The 13324-nt window shown below is 44.5% G+C and overlaps 1 protein-coding gene across 1 annotated transcript in view; it reads right to left on the reverse strand.

The window, feature by feature from the left end:
* The window catches only part of ERICH1 (glutamate rich 1), an 87008-nt gene extending 73701 nt beyond the window's left edge, over positions 1-13307 (reverse strand). The window contains exon 1 of the mRNA XM_066640382.1: positions 13174-13307. Coding sequence (XP_066496479.1) covers positions 13174-13198 — 25 coding nt within the window. The 5' untranslated portion in view covers positions 13199-13307. The remainder of the gene's footprint in view (positions 1-13173) is intronic.
* Between the last annotated feature and the right edge of the window lie 17 nt (positions 13308-13324).

The following is a 13324-nucleotide window of genomic DNA, read 5'->3' on the forward strand; positions in this document are numbered from 1 at the left end:
AAGGTATGTACATTCTTGATATATAATACGATTCCCCCTCCCATTCTGTTGGGGCTGATCCTTATGAGCAAGTTATACTCTTCGAGTCCTACATTCCACTCATAAGTTTCACCCCACCAAGTTTCTGCAATACTTATCAAATCATATTGCCTTCCCATACTCCCTCAAACTTAGGATTTCAAATTCATCCCACTTGCTTCCCATACTCTATGCCTATGGTCCTCAAATTTTTTAGCATTGGAACTCAATTTTTAGAATGACAATCTGTCAGGACCCACCAGAAGTGACAACCTGGAAGTGATATCATGACCTAAAGTGACATCATCAAGCAGGAAAATTAACAATCCTAAACTGCAGTCCTACCACACTTACCTGGGAGTAAGCGCCATTGACTATCATTGTTAAAAGCATATACATATTAGCCTGTTAAAAGTACAGATCTGTAGCATTTCCCCAAATGCAGTCACATAGCATCACGTCTAATGGACCCACCTGAAATTGGCTCGTGACCCACCTAATGGGTCCTGATCCACAGTTTGAGAAACACTTCTCTATGGATTAGTATACAGACATCCGAGACCATGGGTATCTCCTGCTATTAGCTTCTTTGATGCAGTTTCTTGCATGTCCTTGATCACTCTCTCAGCAAGCTTGTTTCTTCCTTTGTCTCTCACCATCTTTTCTCCAATGCCAGTCTTGTATTAGATTCTGCATTTTGTTCTCCTCTCCCCTTTGTATTTAGTTTAATGCCCTCCTGATGAGATTTTCTAGGTTTCTGCCAAACACATTCTTCCCAGCCTTCTTGCCAGGAGTCCTTCACAGTGACACTGCCATCTTTGTAGCCAGCTGTTCACTGCCCAGATCCTGTTTTCTCTTGCTATGCTTTGACAGGAATGACAAATATCATTGTGCCCTCAACTTCTTCCCTTCCCAGCACCTCATAGTTTCCTGAGATCCTTCCAAGGTAACTTCAGGCAGTACTCCTGGAACAGCTGGAAGGGGTAGTGGTCATCGTATTTGAGGGCTCTTAGCACCTTCTCTATCACATCCTGGATACACACACCAGGAAGACAACATACCTCCCAAGATGACTGGTCTGCAAACCACTGCCTCAGGGCCCAACACTATCCAACATTCCAACACCGGTGCAACTACAATGTAGCCCTGAGGTAAGGGAACAAATGTTCCCATACCTTGAGGAGGTATCTGTGACCACCTCCCCACCACAGAATGCAGTGCACGCCCCATTAGCATGGTTGCACTGGCACTGGAAAATTGGATAGGATTGGGCCCTCAGTCCCTCTCAGTATGGAGCCCCCTATTACTACCACATACTGTCACCTCCTTAAACTAGATGAATATAGACTCTAACTTGGCCTGCAGTCAACCACTGACAACATCACTTCTCTGCTAGCATATTATTTCACGTTTGGACTCTGCAGAAAGAACTCACAGGGTGGCCACAATCCTAAGAGGTGCCTACTTCAAAGCACTCCCTTTGGAATGATTCTCTTTTAAATAGGCTTTATGAAGTAATTTGTTCTTGTACATTTAAGTCTTTTACAGGCAGAGCCAAGGAAAAATATTTTCTACAGTTCATGTTGAAGGACTGCTTGTGCACTGAGTGCCAAATTCCTTTAAAACCAGTGAACATTTATAACACTGATCAATAAAGCAGTTGACACCTCACAAATCAGGTGGCAAAGAACAAAATGTCTGCTAAGAGCCATGACCAATATGTCCCATACAGACACCCTCGAGGGCAGCTTTAGACACGCGTTTACTAAGCGGCAATAAATAATAATAATAATAATAACAGGTATTTATATACCGCCTTTCTTGGTCTTTATTCAAGACTTTATTCAAGGCGGTTTACATAGGCAGGCTTTTATTTAAATCCCTTATTAAATAGGGATTTTTACAATTTGAAAGAAGGTTCTTTTTTTCAAGAACCACTACATTCAAGGTGTTTCGTTCCAATCTGGCTTCACATTCTGGCCTCCACCCTCCCACGCTCAGAGCAGATGGAATGGCTCGGCTTCAGCTTGTCAGCTGCTCCAAGGTCGCACGGTGCCGGTGGCCTCGAACTGGCGACCTTGTGGATGTTATCTTCAGGCAGACGGAGGCTAAACCATACCACCTGCTCTTTGTGGTGTACCGACTTTAAGAACATTCCAAGAAAAAGCTAAACAGACATCCTTGGTGCATTTGCAAGCATGGGGGGGGCACAAAGCATGGTGGGGGCACAAAACAAGGCCAGCAGACTTGGGCATTCATTTACAGCCACCCTATAAATGCCACCATATACATCCTGAGGCACAGAGAACTGAAAAGGAGCAAAATTGTAAAAATGGCATTCTAGTGCAAGCAACTCAGCATGTATTCTCTAACAGATTTTTGTAGTGGCAGTCTTGCCAAAATAGGAATAGACACTCATCCATTGTTAGCTGCCACTGATGTTAGGATTGCTCATCCATAAGAAGAACAAACCTGGGCAAGGAAAAGGGAGTCTCCAATTTTCTTTTCAAGTTTAGAAGTAGTAATGCTATATTGTGGAAAGGGACTATTATAATTAAATTCTAGAATACGCAGATGGAGACTCTTGGAAACCAATCCTGTAGCCTTTTACATCAGCAGCTGCTGTGTCAAGGCTAGCACCATTGTTGCAATCCTATATAGCCCAACCACCAATGTAGAAAGTGACAGTGGATGTAGAAACAAGTTCTAGCATTGCTGCACCAAAGGCCATTCCTACAGCATTCTCGGCAACTACCCACCATTGTGCTATCACAGGCAAACGGCACCTCACATTACCCACGAATAGAGGACAATCAGTGCATGGCAACAAATGGACTACCGCAAAGTTGTTGCCCTAGCCGCATGCACATGCTTCAAAGGATCTAGCCCTTTAGCCCTGGTGTGGTGAAGTACAGTCACCTCTCACTGAAATCGGATGTCAACAACAAGTGGGGAGAATGTTATCTAAGAACAGAAACCGCAGAAGACAGTGACAGATTTAACAAAAAACAAACAGTATCAGAGATCCAACTGCAATAGGCAGGCAACTCCCATCTCTTTCTATCTGCTCTTTCACAGCCCCTGAGCCTTCGAAAACTGCATGAGATGCCAAGAAACAAGAGGCACAGCTTTCCCCAACACTGTACGACTATGATGGGCTATTGCCACACTTGTTTTTTGCTACCTGTTGCTGACTTTCAAAATACGCAGAAGCCCTGGGAGGACAAAGGCACCAATCCCGCATAGAAACATCTGGCTTCTGCACTAGTTACTGCAGCTGCTGCTCCTCTTGTTTGAGGTCTGCATGACTGAGTGCAGGAACATCCTTTGCTCAGGGCATGTTGGATGGCTGCCTAGAGGCAGACAAGAGAGAAAGAGATACTGATGAACAGTAGGGGGTAACTGAAAGTATCTGTGACTGGTTGTTCATCATAGTTAAGAATTTATATGCTCTCCATTTTGGTTGGTGAATAAGTAGAAAAGGTTCATCTCATCCAATTGCTCTTCCACCCCACATAGTTCAGCCTCAGTCTCTCTTCTCCCAGTTCTCATTGAAAGAACTGGAATGTCTGGTGACTAGGGAAAAGATTGACATAGTGGGCATAACAAACACATTGGAATGCGGATAACCAGTGGGATACCGCAATCCTGGGCTATAAACACTATAGAAGGGACAGAGAAGGGCGTGTTGGTAGTGGGGTGGCCATTTATGTTAAAGAAGGGGTGGAATCCAGCAAAGTAGAGATTGAAGGCGGGTCCGACTCCACCATAGAATTGTTGTGTGTTAAATTACCAGGTTCGAGGAGCAATGTAATACTGGGGGTATGCTATCATCCTCCGAATCAGAAACCAGAAGTGGACCTTGAAATGAGGAAACAGATCAGGGAGGTGACGAGGAGGGACAGGGTTATAATCATGGGGGACTTCAATTATCCTCACATTGACTGGGTCAATTTGTGCTCTGGTCATGAAACAGAAACTGGTTTTCTTGACATGCTAAATGACTGTGCTTTAGAGCAACTAGTCATGGAGCCCACCAGAGGACAGGTGACTCTGGATTTAATATTGTGTGGCACTCAGGACCTGGTTAGAGAGGTAAATGTTACTGAGCCATTGGGGAACAGTGACCATGCTGCAATTAGTTTCACCATGCATGTCTGGGGAAGAGTGTCACAAATCTAACACAAAAACCCTTGACTTGCGAAGGGTGAACTTCCCTCAAATGAGGAGGCTAGTTAGGAAGAAGTTGAAAGGGAAGGTAAAGAGGGTCCAGTCTCTCCAGAGTGTGTGGAAACTGTTTAAAACAAAAGTAATAGAAGCCCAGCAGAAGCATATACTGCAAAGTAAGAAGGGCTCGACTAAGTCCAGGAGAGTGCCTGCATGGCTAACGAGCCAAGTTAGGGCCCAATCCTATCCAATTTTCCAGTGCCAGTGCAGCCATGCTAATAGGACATGCACTGCATCCTATGGTGGGGAGGTAGACATACAGGCCTCCTCAATGTAAGGGGATGCTTGTTCCCTTATCTCGGGGCTGCATTGCAGCTGCACTGGTACTGGAAAGTTGGATAGGATTGGGCCCTTAGAGAGACTGTAAAGAGCAAGGAAGCTTCCTTCCATAAATGGAAGTCTTGCCCTAATGAGGAGAATAAAAAGGAACATAAACTGTGGCAAAAGAAATGTAAGAAGGTGATACGGGAGGCCAAGAGAGACTACGAGGAACGCATGGCCAGCAACATTAAGGGAAATAATAAAAGCTTCTTCAAATATATTAGAAGCAGGAAACCCCCCAGAGAAGCGGTTGGCCCTCTGGATGGTGAAGGAGAGAAAGGGGAGATAAAAGAAGACTTGGAGATGGCAGAGAAATTAAATGAGTTCTTTGCATCTGTCTTCACGGCAGAAGACCTCGGGCAGATACTGCTGCCCAGACAGCCCCCCCCCCCGACCAAGGAATTAAGTTGGATAGAGGTTAAGAGAGAAGGTATTTCAGACCTAATTGACAAATTAAAAATCAGTAAGTCACCAGGCCCTGATGGCATCCACCCAAGAGTTATTAAGGAACTGAAGAATGAAGTTGCTGATCGCTTGACTAAAATATGCAACTTGTCCCTTGAAAAGGCCACAGTGCCAGAAGATTGGAAGATTGCTGTTTGAGAATCAGCATGGCTTCTGTAAGGGTAAGTCTTGCCTCACAAACCTTTTAGAATTCTTTGAAAAAGTCAACAGGTATGTGGATGCGGGAGAACTCATTGACATTATATATCTGGACTTTCAGAAGGCGTGTGACATGGTCCCTCACCAAAGGCTGCTAAGAAAACTCCACAGTCAGGGAATTAGAGGGCAGGTCCTCTTCTGGATTAGGAACTGGTTGAGGTCCAGGAAGCAGAGTGGGTGTCAGTGGGCAATTTTCACAGTGGAGAGAGGTGGAAAGTGGAGTGCCCCAAGGTTCTGTCCTGGGACCTGTACTTTTCAACCTCTTCATAAATGACTTGGAGGCAGGGCTAAGCAGTGAGGTGGCCAAGTTTGCAGATGACACCAAACTTTTCGGAGTGGTGAAGACCAGAAGAGACTGTGAAGAGCTCCAGAAGGATCTCTCCAAACTGGGAGACTGGGCAGCAAAAAGGCGGATGCGTTTCAATGTAAGTAAGTGTAAATTCATGCACATTGGGACAAAGAATCAAAACTTTACATTTAGGCTAATGGGTTCTGAGCTGTCTGTGACAGTTCAGGAGAGAGATCTTGGGGTCCTTGTGGACAGCTCAATGAAAGTGTCGACCCAATGTGCGGCGGCCATGAAGAGGGTTAATTCCATGCTTGGAATCATTAGGGAAGGCATTGAGAATAAGACAGATAATATTGTAATGCTGTAGTACAATCAATGGTAAGGCCACACCTGGAGTATTGTGTCCAGTTCTGGTTGCCGCATCTCAAAAAGGATATATTGAAGATGGAAAAGGTGCAAAAGAGAGCAACCAAAATTATTACTGGGCTGGGGCACCTTCCCTATGAGGAAAGGCTACAACATTTGGGCCTCTTCAGTCTAGAAAAGTGGTGCCTGAGGGGGGATATGATTGAGACATACAAAAATAATGCAGGGGATGGACAGAGTAGATAGAGAGACGCTCTTTTCCCTCTCACATAACACCGGAACCAGGGGACATCCATGAAAGTTGAGTGTTGGGAAAGTTAGCACAGACCAAAGAAAATATTTCGTTACCCAGCATGTAATTAGTTTGTGGAACTCCTTGCCACAGGATGTAGTGACAGCATCTTGCCTGGATGCCTTTAAGAGGCGATTGGACAAATTTCTGGAGGAAAAGTTCATTACGGGTTAAAAGTCATAGTAGGTTTGTTTAAGCTCTTGATTTTAGAGGCAAGCTGCTTCTGACTGCCAGATGCAGGGGAGGGCACCAGGATGCAGGTTGTCTCTGTTGTCTTATGAGCTCCCTCAGGCATCTAGTGGGCTGCTGTGAGATACAGGAAGCTGGACTAGATGGCCCCTTGGCCTGATCCAGTGGGGCATTTCTTATGTTCTCCTGCTTGTAGCCTCCTGCTCTCTGTCAATATTTAGTAATTCACCCCTTTAAGAAGATCAAGTAGTCACTGCAGAACTACCAAACCAAAGTTGCAAACTGCATTGGATCTCTATACAACACTACATTACTTGTTCTTACATTACATAGCTATCCTTTCTCTCTTTTGACTCTTCCTCGCTGCTTGCTGTCATGCAGTGCTCTCTCTGTGTTAAGTACCTCTTTCCCAAAAATTCTAACTGTGATCTCTGAATTCTATAGATAGGAGGACGGAGTGATGCAGTGACCTGCCCCCCAAGCTGCACTTGATATATCCAATCTGCATTTCCTTGATGTAACTTATTGTACAATACATGCCTGCTGCTGACCTGCGACTGGCTGCAGAGTTAATCAAACTCCTACTTCCTATCCTCCCTTGGGGCAGAGAAGGGACAGAAAGAGTAGACAGAGAGACGCTCTTTTCCCCCTCATATAACACCAGAACCGGGGGACAGCCACTAAAATTGAGTGTTGGGAGAGTTAGGACAGATAGAAGAAAATATTTCTTTACCCAGCCTGTAATTAGTCTGTGGAACTCCTTGCCACATTAAGTAGTGATGGCATCTTGCCTAGAGGAGTTGAGTTCTGGGTGTTCTTCCATGCTGGAGTTCTAGTGTTCTGCTGGCACAGACATATGGCCTGCAGAAAAACAGCACTACACTAGTATATATTCCTTATGTCAATATCTCTTTGAGTTCTTTATTTGGGAGTGATCCTATCACCACCCAGCAGGTGCAAGTCAGAAACAGGAACAGGCTGTTTAGTTACTGATAAACAGTACAGTGTGCTTTATTTGGGGTTATTCATTGTGCGACATCTATTTTTGGCAAATCATGTTGTGACAGATAGCTAGATTAGTTATCAAGAATTAATCACTGAAACAGTATGAGTGGCATAAAGAACAAACAGGCAAAGAGAAAAGATGCACATTTTTAAAAACCCAAGCTTTAAGGACTGCTAAATGAAGAAGTAGGAGAGTACCTCAGCATGTACTCTCAAAGTAGATTCATATAATCCTTTCCCACTACAGCAAAACTAATGTTTGCTGTTATCTTGTAATGGGCCAGATCCACCTCATTAGAAAGACTGGGACTAAATAACACATGAAGAATGGGGAAGATCGCGCAATCCTTACAAAACCAGATAGATCCAAAAAATAAAAAAGATTCAGCACTTCTTGGGGTTATAGCCAAAGCAAGACTAGAGATGTGAAAGTCACATCTTCAAAAGAGTAGAGATGTGAAAGCTGGGGGGGGGGGGGAGGATTTGGAAAAACAAAAACAAATGACCTCTTTCAGTCTCCCTTCCCCTGAGAGGAAGGGGATGAAGTTTATAATGCAATCCTATGCATGTATACTCAGAAGTGTTCAATGTGTTTAATAGGGCTTACTCGACATGTGTTTATGTGTTTAATAGGGCCTGCGACAAGCGTCTATCTGGCCTGTGGCAAACCTCTGGATCCCTGCAAGCCTCTGGCCCACTCAACTGAATGTGACCAGAGCTGGGCTTCTGGAGGGTGTTCTGAGGGCCAAGGAGGCCAGGTACCTCCCCTCAGAATGTCTTATAAAGACCTAAAAACATCATTTCCTGGTTTTCCTGAAAAACCAGAAGTAATGTTTTTGGACCATCTGAAGCCTTAGGCTTTCTGAGATTTTCTAATGTATTTATTTAAATTTTATATTTAAAATTTATTTTTCCAACCCTTGACACCATGCCAGATATTTGATACTGCCCTCTGGCCTAAATGTTTAAAGAGCCCTGCAGTAATCTATCAGTGGTTCTCAAACTGTGGATCTGGATCCCACTAGTGACTCATGACCCAAGTATTGGTGGTTCACAAAACTGACAGGGAAACTGCATCAAGGGTTAAACAAATTGCTATTTGGGGGAGAAGCACTGCTCTCCATTATATAGCCCCATTGGCATTTATAAATCAGGCAGCAGCCTCTAGGGCAGTGTTTCTCAAACTGTAGGTTAGGAGCTGATATCAGATGGGGTCCCCACTCATTTCAATATATTATTTTTAATATATTAGGCTTGATGCTACTATGGTATGTGACTGCATTTGGGGGAATGTGACACATCTGTACTTTTAACAGGCTACCATTTATATGCTTTTAACAATGATAGTAAATGGGACTTACTCCTGGGTAAGTGTGATTGTAGCCTTGAATTATTAAAAATTTTCCTGCTTGATGATGTCACTTCTGGTCATGACATCATTTCCGGTGGGTCCTGACAGATTCTCATTCTAAAAAGTGGGTCCCGGTGCTAAATGTGTGAGAACCACTGCTCTAGGATCTCTAAAAAGTTTGGGAACCACTGATCTACCCAAAACCTCAACTATCATCTGTCCTGTGACAAGGAACTCTAGCACTGACAGGTAGTTGGATTATGCAGTCTAGTAGGGTGATCATAACTGTGCCAATTTGGTTTAACCTACATAGAAATCTTCTTGACTAAACACATTGGCATATCAAGCGGTTTTTCTTTTGCTAGCCATTCTCTATCAGTAAACAGCCCAGCCACCTTGCTAACAGAAATTGTACTGCAATTTCTTTCAAAAATATTTCTTTTTCTACTGGAGTATTTCCTCATCCCCCCCAAATGGGATCATCTCCCCCAAATGTGATAAACTACCATGCTTTTGGAACATCAGATTATGAAATTGGTAATCCAAATCAGAATGCCTCTATAATGTAGCAATCAAGCAGTGGTTAGTGGTCAGTTTTCCAACTTTTAGCACTGAGACCCACTTTTTACAATGAGAATCTGTCAGGACTCACCTGAAGTGATGTCATGATCAGAAGTGACATCATCAAGCAGGGAAATTTTTAACAATCCTAGGCTGCAATCCTACCCACAGGTATGCAGGAGTAAGCCCCATTGACTCGTTGTTAAAAACATATACAGGTCCAGCCTATTTATACACAGATTTGACTCAACACAAATTAATTGGCCGCTGCAAATTAAAAGGAATGCGCTGATCCCTGGAGAAGGGGAAAAATGCATCCCTTTAAAATCAGTTTTAAAAACTGAACAGTCCTTTAACAACAGCCTCCTTAATGAGAGAGAGCGTGAGGGCAGCAGGCTAACAATCCACCAATCCTTCTCTCTCCTATGGACCCCTCCCTTCCCCCAGCACATGAAAGAAAGTGGATCCTTTTGCATTAGTGAAGGGAGGGGCTGAGTGAAGCGCTGATGGATTGTCTTCTTAATGACTCTTATCTTAGAGTCAGCAAGGCTGTTTTTCAATCACTGGAGCAAAGAAACTTTGTTTTTTAAATTGATTTGCTATAGTGGTTTTTTTTTTTAATCCACCTGAGTGCTTGGAATGGAACCCACGCGAATAATTAGTCTCAACCTGTACATAGTAGCCTGTTCACAGTACAGATCTGTCAAATTTCTCCAAATGCAGTCACATACCATAGTAGCATCAAGTCTAAAATATTCAAAATAAAATATTTAAATGAACTACCTAAAATTGGTTCACGTCCCACCTAGTGGGTCCCAACTCAAAGTTTGAGAAACACTGATCTAAACATTTAGGGAACCGAAACATTGCCTAGTGCTCCCTGCTGTATGGTTAGTCCCGTCACCTGCACTGGAATAATAACTTCTGCCCTATAAGAAATTGTTACATATTCTGCCTCATTATCCCCACATATATTAGTGTTTCCGTTTCGTCAAGTTTCCCCAACATGAGAAATGTTTTGTGGCAACTATTGTATCTACATGTTACCTATTTAGATTGTGTTTAAGCATGAAAGCCTTAATTTTTTTGTACTTTTTTTTGTAATTTTTACTGCTGTTAAGTTATGGCCAACTTGGAAATAAAACTGAACTAAAAAATAAATCTGAATCCCCCAATAACACAATAAAATCCCACATTACACTAAGAGGGCAGCTTCCCATTAAGTAGTCTCTGCCCGTTTGCAACTCCCAAACAGGCCGTGATTTCCGAGATCACCCTTATGAAGCTTCCCTTTATAGAACTTCAGACAGTACAGGAAGCTCTGTTCTAAAATAGACAAGGATCTCACCTAGAACACTCGCAGTCCAATAAATGCATCTGGGACCAATCCTATCCAATTTTCCAGTGCTGGTGCAGCTGTGCTGGTGGGGCATGAGCTGCATCCTTGGGTGGGGAAACAGTCACAGAGGCCTCCTCAAGGAAAGGGAACATTTGTTTCCTTACATTGGGGCTGCATTGCAGCTGCATCAATGCTGGAAAGTTGGATAGGAATGGGCCCTCTGTCACCACCACAAAATATAAATACCTCCATAACACCAGGTTACAGAACTCTTAAGGTGAGTTAATCTCTTTTAAAATAACCTGGTCCGCTGAATTTCCAGAAGACTTGTTTCTCTGTAATACAAGCAAATTCACCCATCTCAAACTGGGATACCAACTCTGCTGTGGTTTATACTCTCTTCATAATGCAACACATTTTAGTTCACTGAGCTTTTAGTTATTTACACCCAATCATGCTATCTTCCATGCTGGAACTCAGGTATGGTATATATGGGGTTCCCAGGAAGTCTTTTACCCTGGTACTGGCCAGATCCAATGGTTCAGCAAGGCTGAGGCATTTTAGGCCTTCAGACTACACATTCGGGCCATACATTATTATACAGAATAATATATTGTGTACAAATTTCCATCTGCAAACACTTCAGCATCCAATTAGCCCAGCAACCCAAGCTCTTTCAAGTTCCTGTCCTCAACAACTGCCTAAAGGTCCAATCCGATCCAACTTTCCAGCATTGGTGCAACCGCAATGCAGACTGGAGGTGAGGGAACAAATGTTCCCATACCTTGAGGCAGCCTCCATGACTGCCTCCCCACCACAGGATGCAGTGTATGCCCCATTGGCACAGCTGCACAGGCACTGGAAAATTGGATAGGACTGGGTCCTAAGTCAGCCACAATGACCACTGGATGGTCTGCAGGTGTGCCACGTAAGTTGGGGGAGGATCATTTGTTACTAGAGCCACTGGGAGATGTGAACCCCTGCTGTCAGTGCAGTGTGCCTTGTCAACTGTCCAAAAACTGATGGTTTGACTTGAAAATTTTAGTGCCTTGCTTTAGTGCTGTGAGATGAAAAAGGTTGAAAATTGCTGGCTAAGAGCCCAATCCTATCCAATTTTCCAGTGCTGGTGCAGTTGTGCCAGTGGGGTGTGTGTTGCATCCTGTGGTACATAGACAGTCACTGGGGCCTTCTCACTGCACTATGGCTACCCCAGAGCTGGAAAGTTGGACAGGAATGGGCCCTAAGTCCTTTCAAGTGAAAAATTTCTAAAGAGAAGCAGAGGGGCCTTCGGCATGGCACATGATTTCCAAATGCAACTTCATAACATAGAATAAACAAAGTAACACGTAACATCGGCAAGCCATAATCACAGCTGGCAGTGACAACGTTCCTCTCAAGTTTGGCACCTCCTAGGGACTCTGCAAGCACCTTACATTTCATCCTCTCTCTATTTCTAAGGCCCTTCTCTCCCTAAGCTCCTTCAGAATATTTTCCTACCCCCTGAAGACCAGGCACGATGATGTCTTCATGATGTCTCTTTTGCCAGCGGGTCCTTAGGCTGCTATCCCTATGCACACTCTCCTGGAATAGACTCCACTGCACACAATGAGACTTACTTCTGAGTAGACCCACTCAGGATTGGGCTGTGAAGTAGGCTAGGCACTCTCCCACCCTGCTTCGAAGACTCAGAAGAGCCCAAGCCTACGCATGTCTACTCAGAAGTAAGTCCCATTATAGTCAATAGGGCTTACACCAAGGAAAATGAGGATCGGACTGCAGCCCCAGAGCCCAATCCTACGCATGCCTTCTCAGAAGTAAGTCCCATTATAGTCAATAGGACACCCAGGAAAGTGAGGATAGGATTGCAGCCCCAGAGTCCAATCCTACACATGCCTTCTCAGAAATAAGCCCAATTATAGTCAAAGGGGCTTACTCCCAGGAACGTGTGGACAGGATTGTAGCTAATCCTGTCCACACAGGATTAGCGGGTCCTTAGGCTGCTATCCCTATGCACACTCTCCTGGAATAGACTCCACTGCACACAATGAGACTTACTTCTGAGTAGACCCACTCAGGATTGGGCTGTGAAGTAGGCTAGGCACTCTCCCACCCTGCTTCGAAGACTCAGAAGAGCCCAAGCCTACGCATGTCTACTCAGAAGTAAGTCCCATTATAGTCAATAGGGCTTACACCAAGGAAAATGAGGATCGGACTGCAGCCCCAGAGCCCAATCCTACGCATGCCTTCTCAGAAGTAAGTCCCATTATAGTCAATAGGACACCCAGGAAAGTGAGGATAGGATTGCAGCCCCAGAGTCCAATCCTACACATGCCTTCTCAGAAATAAGCCCAATTATAGTCAAAGGGGCTTACTCCCAGGAACGTGTGGACAGGATTGTAGCTAATCCAACAGGACGGGCTGCTTTCTTCTCCCACCGCTGCAAGAAGCGAGTGCATCCTGACTAGTGGGGAGCCCAGGCGATGCCCCACATGCTACTCCCCCCCTTATCATCATGCACAGTTTCTATATGCGAGCCCCCCGACCAGTCTCACCTTCTGTCCTCCTGCTAAGGGCCATGTCCCTCCCTAGGAAGGCTGCTGTTGCTCCGGCTCCCTCGGAAGTGCAGAGCTCCTCTGCACAACACAGCTCGCAAGCAGCTCTTCACGTTCTTCCCACTCGCCAGCGCTTCCTTCTCCCGGGCGG

The sequence above is a fragment of the Tiliqua scincoides genome, chromosome 1 (genome assembly GCF_035046505.1).
Source record: "Tiliqua scincoides isolate rTilSci1 chromosome 1, rTilSci1.hap2, whole genome shotgun sequence".
Lineage (NCBI taxonomy): Eukaryota > Metazoa > Chordata > Lepidosauria > Squamata > Scincidae > Tiliqua > Tiliqua scincoides.